General features: G+C 37.6%; 2 protein-coding genes across 2 annotated transcripts in view; one reads left to right on the plus strand and one right to left on the minus strand.

Moving 5' to 3' along the window:
- LNX1 (ligand of numb-protein X 1, E3 ubiquitin protein ligase) overlaps nucleotides 1-4,186 on the plus strand; it is a 65,442-nt gene extending 61,256 nt beyond the window's left edge. The window contains 2 exon segments of the mRNA XM_010188227.1: nucleotides 2,751-2,909; nucleotides 3,501-4,186. Of these exon segments, the coding sequence (XP_010186529.1) occupies nucleotides 2,751-2,909; nucleotides 3,501-3,636 (295 nt within the window). The 3' untranslated portion in view covers nucleotides 3,637-4,186.
- Nucleotides 4,187-5,068: 882 nt separating this feature from the next.
- The window catches only part of LOC104543585 (pre-mRNA 3'-end-processing factor FIP1-like), a 14,581-nt gene continuing 3,165 nt past the window's right edge, over nucleotides 5,069-16,484 (minus strand). Inside the window, exons 4-6 of the mRNA XM_010188228.1 lie at nucleotides 12,472-12,685; nucleotides 6,098-6,235; nucleotides 5,069-5,391 (exon numbers count right to left, since the gene is read on the minus strand). Coding sequence (XP_010186530.1) covers nucleotides 5,244-5,391; nucleotides 6,098-6,235; nucleotides 12,472-12,638 — 453 coding nt within the window. The 5' untranslated portion in view covers nucleotides 12,639-12,685 and the 3' untranslated portion in view covers nucleotides 5,069-5,243. The remainder of the gene's footprint in view (nucleotides 5,392-6,097; nucleotides 6,236-12,471; nucleotides 12,686-16,484) is intronic.

Here is a 16,484-nt window from a genome sequence, read left to right on the forward strand (position 1 = left end):
TCTTCCAAGGCAGAAGCTGGTTCTCCTTGGCCCAGCTGCAGTTTAGTGGGTTATGACAGTTTAACTGGGTCAAAACACAGGCTGGGGCTTGTGTTACTGCAGAGAAGTAATCTACTAAAACGCACTAAGCATCTTCGGATGACGCAAGTACTTATTTCATTTTCTCTCTGTGGCACTTTCTAGCTTGCCTTTATTACTACACAGCCATAGACAGACCCAAATGCACAAACTCCCTTTGGGCTGCTCTTTGCTCAGGCAGAGCAGGCATCTTTGCTAATGTACTGAAGTATTTGGAGCAAGTGGAAAGAAGGTTATACATAGCTCAGATTTGCACATGCCTGCCTCTTAGCATCCTTTTCCCATTTCTGACAGCATTGATGTATAGCTGATGGATGGTGCACTGTCACGTTTATACCCTCTGTCCCATAGGATGAAGGTAAGGAAACATCAATTTAAAGGCATAAACACCACCCACCCACTCCTATGCTGTCACGAGTCAGTCTCTAGCTATGGCCAGTGTGATGGGTCAGATCCAGCTTGCACCAAACACCCACACAGCTCAATACCCTCAGTAGGATGAGAGAAAACACGAAGAATGAGAACAAGAAAAATCATGGGTCAAAGTAAAAAACCAGGGAAAACACTCCCCAATTACTCTTGAAGCCAAAACAGACTTGGCTTGGGGAATTTAACTTAAAACATGTCATTACAAATTTGGATCTTGGGAACCAAAGTTAATAAACATGTAAATGCCTTGGAAAACCTCTCTCCTCTCCCTTTCACATGCCCAACTTCACTCCAGCACGTCTCCTCCTGCCTTCCTGGTCTCCATTGCCTTGTTGTCACAGTCTGTCCCTTCAGTGAGGTGACAGGCAGCGCAGTGGCTTGGAGTCAGCTGTTTGCTTCTCCTGCTCCTTGCTTCCCATGTGTTTTTTTCTGCTCTGGCAGAGAAAAACCATAATGCTAGTATGCCATGTCTATTTTACTTAAATTCAGCATATACTTTGGCAGCAAATACCTATTTCTGCTTTCTGAACTGAAGGAGACTGTATAACTGTCAGACCATATGTACAGAAGGCATGTAAGTCATCTTTGTCTACACTACAATTTCTTCTTATGTCTTTGCCTGCTCAGCTATTTCTTTTCTAAGGCATTAGGATTTAGCTGCTCACCTTTCCATTTCAGCAATGTCCTCCTTAAGGCAGCGAGCATGGCGCCGGGCAGTAGAGACCCCTGCCCCCCAAAATCCATACTAGGTAATAGCACTAATGGCTGAATCTTGGTGTCGCTTGGTCATGACCTTGATAAGTACCATTTGACATAGAGGGTTTAAGTGATTTTGCACATTGAAGAAGTCCACAGATGGTAAAGTAATAATGCCTGACTGCTGAGGAAAGCACCAAGTGGCACCTGTTTCTTACATTAGCAGTCAGTGAATCCTTGTGCAAATATTATACACCTACCATCCTGGCAGCAGGTGAATATTTGTAGGTCCTGAGGGACTAATCTAGTATTACTGTAAAACCCTGCTGTGAAACACAGCAAAAGCATTATTTGACAAATAAAAGTTAAAAAAGCTAGACGCATTGGTCTTTAAGATGCAGTTATTTATTTTTCTACAGAAGTGTCAGTTGTTTCTTAGAAACCTAAAGAGTGTCTGTATAGTTTGTAGCAGTTGTTTGCTGTAGCCAGGCTCATCGTTTCAGATTTGGGATAGCAAAAGGATTTTCAGGTTCTTCAGTCATTCAGTACATTGGGCACATTGAGTACATGAGTGGGTTAAGTAATAAGCATAGAAATTTTGGTGGCTCTGTAACTAATGAAATTAATCTTGTTTTTTCCTGCTTGGTTAAAACAAACAAACAAACAAACAAAAAACCAAAACCCTCAGGTATTCATGCTATTACTGTGCTCAGAGCAATCTGCAACATGTAAGAGTCCAATAACCTTATTAGTCTTGCTTTCCCCTATTCCTTGCTTCAGCTAAGATTTGACTCAGCATAACTTAATCATAAAATAAATCTAAAACAGAGGGGAAGAAGCAGATTTCAGCTCTCTTATCATAAAATGGTGTTAATCATAATAGTGAGGACAAAGCTATCTTCTTGACAGCAGACGTAGCACTCCAAATCACTGATTGACATGGGCAGGCTTCTCTTCCCTTCTGTGCAGTGAATAACCACATCACTTGACAAGAAAAGCTCAGGATCTCTTCTTCTAATGCTACTCTTCTTGGTGTCATTGCTGTGATTCTTGGAAATTCTGGAAAATTTCATTGGCCTTGAATTTTTTTAGCTTTGACATGTACCACAGCAGTAAGTGCCTGACTGCTTTTGGCACAGTTAATCACATATAGGTTCTTACCTGGCAGACAAAGCATCACCAGCCTGTACAAGGAAAATGAAATAACCTCTGGAATGATGGTTTACAAATCCACTCTCAGTTAAGTGTTTTTCTCTATCACTTTCAATTGTAATTAGACAATATGCATTAATGCTTACCCTATGAAACAAATTATTTGTTATTTTAACCTCAAGATTACCTAGTAATTTTACTTTTAGGATAATTGGCTGTGGAAAGCAGCACTATAAAAATGGAAGGGAGCATAGGTATCTACTGCAGTGGAACTTTGGTGCTATTTTGTGTCTTCAAAGCACTCTATGGGTATATGAAAAGACAAATTCATCATTAATGATTCATCAGAATCCAAACTTAACAGTAAGATGTTTAATTAGACTGGTTTGTTTCAGATATTTGTACAGCTGCAAAGAAATTGTATTACGAAGAAACACATCTGGAAGTCTTGGCTTCAGCATTGTAGGAGGTTATGAAGAACACACTGGGAACAAACCATTCTTTATCAAATCCGTTGTTGTGGGAACACCAGCATATAATGATGGCAGAATTAGGTAATGATAATTATCTAATGAAAAGTACCATTTAAGTAAGTCTTTTATCTAGTTAATTTGTGGGTTTGTTTTTTTAAAAAAAACAAGTTTTCATTAAGACAGTGTTGGGGGCCACGGGAAGACTCATTGATACAGAACTAACTCTGACAGGTCTGCAAATAGGATATATGTCATTAACTTTAACAGATTTGCCTTTAATAGTATTTTCAGATGTCTAGCAGTCTCCAGTATATGAACAAATATAAATAGAGAATAAATGCAGGATTATGCAGAAAACATAAGTCAATTAAGAAGTCTTCAGTGTGTCAGAGCATGGATCATTCCCATCTGAAAGAACTAAATCCTATTTGCTTCCAAATGTGCATAACTACTTATCAAGTTCTATGGCAAAAAAAAAAAAAGAAAAAAGGGGAAAAAAGGACTATTTTCACCTGCTTTATTCCTTTATTTATGAACAGCGGTTTGCCAGAGAAGGAATAGTAATACTCATTTCAACCCCTTTCTCCCAGCTTAAGGACATGCTTTGGCATTTGCAAACATTTAAGTTGTCACCTTGTTTAATTAGCTGTTTTCTTGTCTTTGGTTTTTCAGATGTGGTGACATCCTCCTTGCTGTCAATGGCAGGAACACGTCAGGAATGATGCACGCCTGCTTGGCAAGGATGCTCAAAGAACTGAAAGGAAAAATTACTCTTACAATTGTGTCCTGGCCTGGCACTTTTTTATAAAACAAGTCTCCACGGAGAGTATGGCGAGTAATTTAACACAGGAAAAAAGATGGACCATCAGTCTTCACTTTTTTTGGGGGGGTTCAAGTATGTGTTTATACAGAAAAGGTTTGTGAAATTTCAACCTGCATGTCAAGAAAAGTCAAGTTTAGGCAAAGCAGGAACACCTGTCAGAAAATCACTCCAGAGTGATGTAAGCTACTGACTTCAGTCTTTCCTTCCCTGTGTTCTTCAGGTTTTTTGTCCTTTTTTAAAATATATGTATCTATTTAATGCATTATAATAACAATAATGAAATTTGAGAAGCTCCTGCTCACCCACTTTATGATTTACAAAAAGAAATCCTTGAATAACTTATGGAAAATTTTGCCACTTTTCTAGTTGCAAAAATCAGGTGAAGATTTTTATCCAACACAGTACAGCACTTTGATTATGTGTATCTTTCCATGGTCAGCATGAAGCTGGTATTTTCGAGACTTTGAAGTACTGTTTGTTAGTCTGTAAAACTGTGAATTAAATTTTTAAAATAATTAAAAATAACTGTAACTGTGTACTTGTTCAGACATTATTTTCATCTAAAGCCAAATGACCTAGTTTCCCTTGTATGTTTTGATTAATGTTATTAAATCTAGGATTTTTATACAGAATTATTGTTTTTTAAGAAAGTACACTTTACCCTGCTAGTACCATCAAGTAAGTCTTCTAAACAGCACTCTCAGTGCAATTTTGGCAGGACTGCCATGCCAACTGCACTTGATACTGTTCTGGATGAAGTAAAACTGAAAGTGATGATGGTTTTATATTTTTCTTAAAATAGTTCTTTGCCTTTCTCTCCAAATTACTCATGTTCTGAAGTCTTATTTTTTTCCCCTCACACGCTAGCAATGGGAAGAGGATATGTTTGTTAATCTTTATCATGTTAAGGACAGCTGTTTCTCTAGAACAAAGACTCAAATGGACTTTCTCCTAAGCCACTGAAAAGCAGCAGAAATTATTATCCAGCTTAGTTCGCCCTTATGCACCCACACAAACCAGACATAATTACCAAGGGTACGATCACCACACTGAGTGTTCCATCAGACTAAGAGCTATCAGCATCTTTCCCAGTTTCTCTTATTTTTTTCATTTCACCTTAGTACGAGGCTCTTGAAGAGTCTGCAATTCATGCCTGTCCCTGTAGTAAAGGATGACCTTTTCAAATATGAACTCCAAAAGCCATACTAAACCCACGCTGTTCCAGATGTTGGTATATAATAAAGTGAATGCACACTGTTTCTAAAGTCAGCAAAGGAATGACCTTCCCATTGGCTTATGAAAAAGGAGACAATTTAATACAAAGGATTTAAGCCCTGCATATACTGTAAGAGCATAAGCCTCTTGCTGCAACATGTTTTCTCACTGTTTCTTAAAAGACAAAGTCAGTCCAGGAATCTTAACATGAAAAATTAATTCTTTTATTTTTCAAAAAAAACCAAAGAGACATTTGATTTCAAACTAACAGAACAAGATTAAGAGCAAATTATTTTAATACCCAGAAAAATAACAAGATTTATAGTAATCTATTTCTGGCACTAATATATATGCAAGTAGGCAAAAATCACACAAGCCTATTCCACAGAGGCAGCTTCAGTGTTTTCCTGTTCAGGAGCAGGTTCACCACTGGCTTCTTTTCCTTCTTTGCTTCTTTTGGACTTTTTGTGTTTGTGCCTTCTGTGGCTGTCCCCTTCTTCACTGTCGTGACGACGTCTGCTGTTACTAAATAAAGAGAGAAAAAATACCTCAGACAATTGCATGACACTTCAGGCCCCATTTAATTCCAGAGTACCAAAGCCAGTCTTTGCACTTGTATTTGAAAACTGGCACCTGCTCCTGTTCCAACTCACATAATATTTGAATGTCAGCGCCAAACAGTTTTTCAAGGAATGGTCCAAACATCCACTCATCCTGTACTCTTTGTTGGGAAATTGGAATGAGTTTTCACATTTGGAATCCATATTCTAATAGCGATACTTTTAATAATGTCACGTCCCTACTGACATCCCTTAATGGTTTAACATTCTTATTGACCCCCTTCCCTGGACTTAACCTTTTTTTCTAACTTAAAAAGGATCAAGTTGAACAATTTCTATCACTTAGTAAGAATCACTGTTGAGTTCTTACATTAATGCTGCACCTTCACTCCAACTCTGACACCATTTTTACCCTTCTTTCCCCAAATTAATAATTTCTGTTCACTAGCTAAGACTGTCACATACATCATTCAACATAAAGTTACCTGGGACCAACACTGCTTTTTGTCTGTCCACATTTTATATGACAGACTTGTTCCAAGTAGTACATCTGAAGTGTTTACAGTCTTTCCACAAAACTCCAGTTTGTTTGGAGTTCTTTTAAAAGTTTACTTTATTTTGTTAAACTAGTCAAGTCTTTCATACCCTATTAAAAAAAAAAAAAATCAAACCTTCGAGATGACTTATGTCTAGTCTCTTCTTTCTCTCTGTGTCTCCTGTCTCTGTGTCTGTCTTCTTTCTCTCTACTTGTTCTATGGCGGTCATAGCCTCTTTCTGCATAGTCTCTGTATCTGTATCGTTCTTCATCACTGATTAAAAAAGAAGGTATTTTCAGGATAGTAACGCCAAGCAGTGTATATAAAAATTCTCACCCTCAAGATACATGACAGAAAAATCGTAATGCTGCTTCTGGGTTTCTAAATAAGATCCACAATGTATGCTAAAAGGACATTAAAGTTCTTCACCTTACACAGTAGACTTCTGTGGTTAATGCAATTTTGAATGAGAGTTGTTGAATGAAAGTGGAAGGAAAAAAGAATACAAGTGTCACATTAAGTTTATACAGGAGTTATCAAGCAGTCAGCTCAAATCTCTATCTAGCTGCAAATGAAGTACAATCCTACAGAAAATTCAGTAATGTTTTCAGATTGGTGTGTGTAACACTTATCAGCACACGTGTTGACTATTACACCATTTGAGTAAGTTTATTTAGGTTTTGGTACAGTTGATCTATTTCCTTATATCAGCTTCAAGAAAGGAAGAGCTAGGTGCAAAGAGACTGACAGTAAAATATTCTTAATGTTTTGGGTTGCTTTTAAAATAACTTCTCTCTAGTGCCAATGCTGTCTTTATTTCCACTCTTGGATTACCATGAGTGCTGCCCTGCCACAATGCTGGTAAAACCCCTCAACTATTCCAGGCTATACAATAATTTAAAGGCTTTAATTAAGAAAGCATTTTCATATTTTTACTTGATAAAAACGGCAGTTCTAAGAGTTTAGTGAAACTAAACCCCACCACCACGCCCCAAAAAAACCCCAAACAGGGCAACACCTATAGTTAGCGAACACCACTCAAATGCTACATTAATGTAGCTTAAAAAGGCACGGTCATTTCATCCCTTCTCTACCAAGAAAATCCTACCCAGACACAGTGTCCAGCATCATTTAACAACAAGACTTCAGTACAAATGAACTTACTGTAACTACTTAAAATACCACACAAAAATTTTTGGAAAATCCCTGCCAAGTCCTAAAGAAAGGCACAATGTGACCAGGCTTTCTAAGTCAGTGACTAAAACAGGTAACAATTTAGATGCTATTACGCAGACAAAAGTCAAGTGTTTCTTGCTCTGTTTTTGCCAGCATTTACCATAAGAGAGTCTCTTCCTGAGGTCGCTGACAGCAGCAGAAGAGATCAGACAGATCATGCAAGGAGAACAGCTCAAGCCTAAGGAGATTTCTAATGTCCTGGAATAGTGAGAATTTGGATCAAAACAATTTTATTTGCCATCACTTGGATCCTGTGGCCATTTCCCAAGTGAAGACATTACATTAGTGATTACTACAGTGATATATGAAAACTGTATTTGTGAGAAGAAGGAATTCGTGAAACAGCACTTGTCTTTCTATAAAATTCTGTATGATTATATCATGAAGGAAATTTCAAAAATTAGCAATTTAAGACACTGCAGACAAGCATCAAACATGCCACATAAAATCCTGTTTTTCCTATGGGACATAAAAAATATTCACTTCAAAATCATGAAAACTACATCTATTTCTACAGAACTCAAAGTTATGATTTGTAACAGAGCAATATGACTGTATTTATTAGTGCCGGAGTTGTTATAAAATCTTATATAAAAATTGTAATTGTTTAATAAATCATTATTAATAATCAATATAATTAATTTATAAGATTTTATAATGCACTTATGCACAGGTCTGAGAGTAAGCTTCTCAAACCCTGCAAAGTGCATTTGTGACAGATCACAGAATGGTTGAGGCGGGAAGGCACAACTGGAGCTCATCTGGCCCAAACCTCTGCTCAACCACATCCAGATGGCTTCTGAATATCTCCAGGGATGGCGTCCTCTCTGGCCAACCTGTGCCAGTGCTCAGTCACCCTCACAGGCATCATGTCACTATCACTTCTCTTAGTTAAGAGAAGTGGCTTCCTCTTAAGAAAAAAAAAACAAAACCAAAATTCAACTGCAGTAAACACTTTGTGAAAGGACTATGTCAAATCTAACATCTCTCCCACAAGAAAACTCTACAACAGAGACATATCAACTTACAGAAACTGAAGGCAGTACAGCCACAGAACATGAATTCTGGTCATACTACTCCACAGCCAGCTTAAGGCACCCTATGTTACAGTTCAGGGTGTGAAAATACATTGGTCCACCAAGATGTCCAAAACCCAAACAGGGAAACTAAAGCAGCTGAGGTGGAGGGAAGGGAGAAAATAAATCCCAAATCTTACAATGCTGAAACTCCAAGTCCTATGCATTTAACCTGTTTCTACCTGTATCAATCATTTACCATTGTTTTACCCTCAAGTTACTCCTCTACTATCAGGGGAAGGAGGGGAGTGTAGGGGAGACATTTACAACCCAAGTCCTTTTCTAATGAGCATTTCTTCTCACAAGAAAATAACTCCAGACTTCAGGGAAATGGGTAAAATCAACAATTAGAAGATTTTTTTAACCAAGTGTCACAGAAAGATGAGGGTTGGTATCAACTGCTAGTTCCTAAGACAAGGCATACTAAAGACCAGCCTAGCTTACACAGCAGCCAGCTTTGCAGTTAAGCATGAGAGTCATTTGATCTGTGTTTGAAGTGTATCTTAAGATGGTGTGTAATAAGGCAGCATCACAAAGACTGCATGTGTCTGGTGAAATCTAGTTACAAAGCTCAGGTTTAGAATACCAAAAAAAAGTATAGTGTTAAAAATGAAATTAAAATTATTACTTATTATTAATAATAATTATTTATTCTGAAACCTACCAGAAGTTATAATCAAAGGTAAACTCTGATTTGAAAAACTGAAGATTTTATTTAAGTCATGTGATTACCATATTAACACAACTTTAAAGTGCCACTAGTCATCACAACTTCAAGAGCCTTACATTTCTGCAGGCTTGCAGCAATAGAAAAAGTTAAAACCAATTTAGCTACAGTTTACTCCCAATATCCAACTTTACTTCCCAGAGCCAACACTTTGATGATCAGGATCTAATTAAAAAGCTAAAATTTGAATGTCTAACACTGTCCCCGATGAGCTTGCCATAAGAAATTAGATGGCTACTTGTAGACTTATAGCTTCGTTTCAAAGCTGAGATCCAAAACCTTTAACATCAACCCACAGTCTGCATTTGCTCTGTTACACAACTATTTTAAAACACTCTAGAAAAGGTTAAAAAGATATTACTGATATTCCTTTTTAAACCTTATTTTGGCAAGCTACTAAGGAACCATGACAGCTCGTAAGTGTGTCTGAAAACAACCAACCTTTCTGTAAGTAAAGCAAAAAAATGAGTTTGCCAAGTCCAGTATGATGGGAGCATTCAGGATCAGAAATAAATGCCACGTACCCAATGTTACACCAGTGATCTCCTCCCCATTTTGTATCTGGACTTACGTTTCAGTTATCAAAGCCTTCCAGGGACAGCCTGGAGAGCAGTACCACCTTTGACCTGTGGAAGAGGACCTATGCACCTCTGCCTTCCTGGCAAAGAAGTCCAAAACCAGTCCAGTCCAATACATAAAATCTTTGTTCTCTACACCTCTGGTTACTTTTCCAAAACAGACTACAAGCCATTAACTTCACAAATCAGAAGATCTTACTTTGGTTGAGATGTCACTTTCCCATGTATTCAAAGTGCCTCCAACAAAGAATGACAGAAGGATTTAGTCTGGAAGAGACTCCTAGGTCACTTGGGCTAACCCCTCCTCAACACAGGGCTAACTCAGAACTCTGGTCAGGTTGCTCAGGGCCTTGTTTCAGCAAGTTCTGAGCATCAACAGGGCTGCAGATGCCATGACCTCTCTTGGTAATTTGACTTACCACCTGATCGCTTTCTGTCATTATTTCCTCTCCCCCAACTAATTGGAATTTTCCTTGCTGTTACTTTTAACTATCGCCTCTTGCCCTTTCTCTGTGCACCCTGAAAAAGAGCCTGGCTCTATCTTCTCTATAACCACCCATTAGGCAGTTGAAAATAGCCTTTAAGAACCCTCTTCATGCTTCTCCCTTAACACTAAATAAACTCCATCCCCTTAACCCCACTAAGCACTTTGTTAGACCTACAATGGACTCTCCAGTCTGTCAATGTCTTGGTTTTCATATTGAGGATCCTAAAACAGGGGGTGTATTGAGGGTCCTAAAACTGGGCACAATACTTTGCATATTGTATCAAGCACCAAGTAAGAGGGGAATAATGGTATGCTCCACTTGTGGGCTACACTCTAATGCAGATCAATGTGTTTTGACCTTTACTGCACATTGAGTGTCAAGACCCATTCAGTTTGTTGACTACCAGGACACCAAGTCCTTTCCCGTAAAGCTGCTTTCTAGCCAGTCATATCCTCATCTGCTCTGCTGCATGGGATTAGTGGGTGTCAGGACCTTAGAAATACAGTTCATAGGTTTTGTTTTCATTTTTCAAATTGCTGAGGAAGAACCACAAGACAGTAAGGGATCAATCAAATTCTAAAGTTGACACTTTTTGTGGTAACTAATCTACTTGAAACTATCAAAACAAAACAAAAAAGAAAACATAGTCTTTGCAAAGAGACAATAGTCCAAAAAGAATGGCATCTTCTCAAGGGGGCAGAATGAGATGTATTATAGAAATGCACAATATCTGAGGATAGCAGGGTAAAGGTAGAACAGAATATAAAGACAGCTGAAGGTTCATTTCTAAACTACATTTTAGTTACACTAACAGCATAAAAATAATTTCCATTTTCTTACAATTTTATGAAATACCACAGCACAAATACAGGCTATTTACATGGAAAAGAACTGCTAAAAATATTGAAAACAGTAATTTCTAAGCAGTAAAAAGTTAAAGATGATTCTTACTCCAAATCCCAACACGGTGTCACCTGAACAAAGTTTAAACAAAGGGAATTTAAATAAAAATAATGCAACTGCGCAGTCTCTAAAATAGTTCACATTCTGTTCCTCATAGCTCGTTTCATATTATTAAGCGCGTAGAATTGAAAATAAACCTTCTTAAAAAAACATTATGTCTGTATGTTCTGTCTTAAACCTCTCCCACCTTCTCTGTGTCTCCCAAACCAACTTAGATCAGTTAAGGGCCTCCTGTTTTCTTACACAGCCATGTGGCAACAGCTTTGCTACAGATGGTGGATAATTTAGTCACATAAAAAAGTTGAGGCCTGCTCTTCCCCCTTCTTTACAGATAACTCTGGCAGCAGCACAGAGATTCTTCGAGGCCTGGAAGCTATTAAGGTTCATTTCAAGCACCCTTGAATGACCAGGCTTCTTTCTGGCCTTTAATCAAGCTGTCTGAGAAACAGATGTTGAGATTGGTCTCCAGTTCTCAGAAACCAACCCTGGAACATAGCACGTGCACATGGGAAGGACACCACCACATCAGCATACATGGAAAATCCCCCATCTTGCACTCAGTTTGACGCTTCAGCTAACGATCATGCAAAAATGAAATAATGTTGACTTCGGGTGCTCTCATTCCTCACAGCATAAAACCACTGGTAAAAACAATCTGCCCAATAGCTAACGTATATATTCTGCAAAAATGGAAACTTAACAAAAAACACCTTGAAAAACATGAGGACATTTACCCCAAAATATTTAGCAAATAATGAGCAAAATAAATTTAGACAAATCTGGCAAGCCAACAGACCTCTGCTCTATGGTGTCATAGCGAGCTCAACATTAAACACTTTGTTACTTGTGCACATAAGCTGCAACTGTTCTGTGGTTCTTTTTTTTTTTAAGTAATTAGAGAGTTGAAAGCCGAATAAAGTTATTTGTCATTATTCTCATCATCTGCCTGAAAATGCGAAAGTTCTTGACCTTGAAATAATAGTTTTAAAAAAGACAGGACAGGTTATTATCCAGCCAGTGCTAATGAGCAAACTAACTAAAATGCAGCTAATAACACCATTAATTTAAGGTCAAAAGTTGCACCACATTGCTCTTAGCACTTTATTGGCAACTGAGATTAATTTAGTACCTCTACAGATTTTTCTACAACTAATGATGTCAAAGAGAGCTGGACATCTGACTCGTACACGGGGCTTAAATCACACCTTTAGCCTGTAAAGCACTGTGACCAGTCTGGACGTATAGTGTCATCTTGACACTTCTATTTTACATTTAGAAATTTAATTATAGTTTCCAAGAGAGAAGGGGGAAGGGGAGGAAGCCCCACTCTCTAGCTCTTTGGAACATACTGCTGAAAACTAAATTTTAACGTTGAAGTACGCTATTTAACACAGACAGGGGTTTAAGCAGAGTTACAGCATGCTTAAGCCATTTCACTAACCTGTTGAACACACTTGGAGTTGGACTGTGATCTCGGTCCCTTTCCCTGTCTCTGGTACGTTCTCGGTCTCTGTCTCGGTCCCGGTCCCGATCTCGGGATCGCTCTCTCTCGCGTTCCCTATCCTTCTCTCTCCGTGCATAGTAATCCCACTGTTTGCTGGTGTCCATAAGGCTAGACCACGATGGAGCAGAACCTGCAAGGTGCGGAAAGGTGACTAAAGAAAAAGACGCAAGTATTAGAAAGAACAAAATTGGATACCGTACAAAAACTGTAATACTACTTTATGCAAGAAAACACAGATATTTGTCAGCCTCCTCCAATGACATTTTTCAATATTCCCCTTTCACACAAAAGTTAATTCTGAGCAAACTCTGCTTTTTTCCCAATATGCTAATAAAACCCTCTGGCACTCATTTAAATACTTGTTATAAACATGTACAGAACCAGAATATGCACCACAGAGACTGTCTAAATCCTTTTGAAAAGAAATATATATTGTGCAAAGATTTGCTGAAAGAATCTGATTTTGTGTGTTCAAATGGTTTTGCTTTGGGGGAAAAAAAAGCCAAAACAGAATCAAGCAGAAAACAGAACTGCCTTTGAAACTCAGTGGCTCTGAAAGTACAGTTCAGAAAAACAAGGAAAAAGGATGCTTCCAACTTTATATTTAGAAGCTACTATTTTTATGCTTCATCCTTTAAAATAATTGTATTTAAAATATAATGTTAGCTACAGAAAGTTCTCATTCACCAATTTATATTCTATACTGTGCTTTGCCATACTTTTCTGATTACAGATGTAACAGCAGCTTTTGCTGTTACAGCAGCTATAAATTCCATAAATTCATTCTGGGGAGAAGGAATTACGCTCCTGCTTCTGCTTTGTAAGATACCATTTCTAATGAATACTCAGCACAACCACTATTACTACTAAAATATAACAGCTTCAGAAAATTAAGCATATTATCTTAGTCTAAAAGATGATATGCTTAAGAAGTTAAGATTGAAGTCACAACATCGTGACCTTTTTAGGTAACCAGCAATGGGACGAGAGGAGGGATGCGCTTCTCCATTGCTTTCTGCCAACTCCAAAGTAGTAAATAACTACTCCTCTTAATCCTCCAATTGTTCTGTTCTGCCCTCCCTCTCCAGAAGCCTCGATAATGCATCCTGTTAACAAAAAATAAGGGCTGTAGTATTTAACTGGAAACAGCACTCTCTAGTGGACTTACAGTACAGAGGACTTCCCACTTTCTGCTTATCTGCTGTGCTAGCCAATGATAACATAGCCTTCAATAAAGTGCTTGTTTTGAGCTCCAGTTCATTATTTATAATATGAGAACAATATTCACTTGACTCCACAGTGTCACAAAGAGACATTAATAGTATAATGAACATAAATACCCACTGAACAATGTAAAGTGCGTCAATGACGCTGTATTTAATACTGTTGAGTTTTAAACCCAGTGTTTTCTCCTAACAGCTATGTTCAGACTGCCTTGTGTATGTCTGGGGTATGCCTGCCCCGGAAAGCTTTGGCAGAAGTCTAAGACAGCACTTTGCCAAGCATCCAAAGGGGGAATACAAAAGACCTTTTGAGCAGGCAGTGGAGCAGGAAAAAACACTTCATTGTTAAAACACATTTGCAATGAAAAGCATTAGAATTCTTTAAGAAAGCATTTATATGAGGTTTTGACTCTAACAAAATGCTTGAAACTGTTTCACTTTAGGGCTACAGACAAAATGAGGAGTTAACAGAAAAAAATACCCTAATACAATAGCATGTTGTTCATTATATTGCCAAAACCTGGAATTCTTCTAAGGAAAGCAGCCAGAAATAGCAGAAAAAGCAGCTGGACTTTAAAGACTGCTAATTTCCTTGACTTGCCACTATGTCAACAACATATGTATGGTCTATGAGACACTGGTTGCCAGAATATTCTAAAGTGTAAACTTAAGTTTAACTTTAAATGTATACTACAAAACAATTAATAATGATAGTATAAACTTCTATGATAAATTTTGGTTACTCCCTCACATCTGCAGTAATTCTCATCAGACAGAATTATGTCATTTCCACCCCAATAACTTGACATAAACCAGTCATTTGATACTCTGTGCATTTTTACATCTAGAATTTCACCAGTAATTATTCATAAACAGAAGAGGCTTACTTTCTAATATGAATTGGTGTTCTGCGCTTACTACTTAGAATGAAATAACTTGCCACTTCTACTGTTACTACATGGATTACTCTAATAATTTCTACAAAAAGAAAGACACTTCCAAAGTTTAACTCTGATTTTTAAAACAAGAACAGACGGAGCTTTGAATAATCAGTAGGTTTGGAGACTTAAGTCCTGTTCTGGAGATGGTTTAAAAATTTAATGCTGCATGCTCTCACAGTGTAAAGCACATTATTAATAAATCATCTTTGTGCCTCAAAAAAATACTAACTCTCAAACTGTTTCTGTAATGCTAAATTTTTTGCAAGTTCATGAGATATAAAGAACATTTAGAGCACAGAACAGAGAAATGCTTGAGGAAAAGCAAACAAGCACTCAATACAAGTCGCTTCACTGTCAGACCAAATGCAGTGTCATATACTGACAGCTCAGTAAGATTCAAAGATTTGATGGCAAAGGTAGCACTGAATTGTGAAAGGATTTAAGAGTAAATTAAAGAACTGCACTGATGCATTGAAAAAACACAAAGACAAAAGAGACGTTCTTCAAGCAACAAGTTTAGAACATTATTTTACTATGCAATTTTCCTTATGAGCATGCAGTGGGAAACATGCCTGACAACTCAGGAAAAGACATCAAGGCATGAGATCAGCAATATGAATATACAGAAGAAAGGCTAGAGCCTTAATCAAGATTTGTATTTTTTTTTTTGCAATGCATTCCATATGCTCATCTTCCCTCACAATTTTGACAAAGCCATGAAACGCTCAGACTAATACAGTTAAATAATACATTTATTAAAATGATCATCCGTACCCTACTGTGCTGCTGAGCCCTCAATTTACCCAAGATGCACAGAGAGCACTTGTAAAATACTGGCCAGCAATCATGTTGTGATACAGGGACTGCAAGAGTAAGATACTGGCCAGGAAAATATCTTTCACTAAGAAATGAACAACAGTGATAACATGCCACTGAGCCTCTATAGATCAAAAAATCTGTATGTCAGGCACAGCTTGCAGACTCAACAATTTGCTTTGTGCATCAAATGACAGCTTTTGCCACAATAGGGATGCCAGATACACCGGAAGCAGAATGGGATGGTGGAAGCAGACTGTCTCCATAATCGTAAAAAAGCAAACATGATTTTTAATAATTTTTAACTCTGCTGAAGAAGTTCAAATTCAAGGTTGGCATGATCATGATGACAATCATCTTTCCAATACTAATACTGCAACAATATAAGCAAGGCATTACCTCTGAAGATCAACATAAAAATCAGAAATATTCTTGTGTCCCTGATAATACTTGACAGAATAGCAAATTTTGACAAAAGATATTCCAAAGTGAAAAACATTCTAAACTGGAGACTACTTATTATATATACAATGTACATACTAATGACTGTAAGACTGCTTTCCTTATGATGCTCTGTACGGCTTTAAATGTTGAAGCTTCAGCAAAATAGTCACTTAGGTATCTTAGTTGTCTGCTTTATCTTTACCTCTTTGCTAAAACTTCAGCAAACAGTTCAATTATTGCTAAATAAAGTTAGCATAAAGCAGCTGTTTGCCCACATCAAGAATTCTTGAAAACATAACAAGCTTCCATGCATGAAAGCAAACACTTGGTAATTGATGAGAATACTTTCAATGTCAGCAAAGTACAACTTGTTACTCTATAAACCACTTCAAAAAATTAAAAACCATTCAAAATGTCATTTTGCATATCCTCTCTAAAGATTTATGAGCATTTGGGGGATACATTATCCGAACAATTGATCTGTGCTGAACATTATGAATCCCTACAACCAAACAGCACTTTCCCT

Source organism: Mesitornis unicolor, unplaced genomic scaffold, assembly GCF_000695765.1.
Source record: "Mesitornis unicolor isolate BGI_N332 unplaced genomic scaffold, ASM69576v1 scaffold9377, whole genome shotgun sequence".
NCBI classification, from domain to species: domain Eukaryota; kingdom Metazoa; phylum Chordata; class Aves; order Mesitornithiformes; family Mesitornithidae; genus Mesitornis; species Mesitornis unicolor.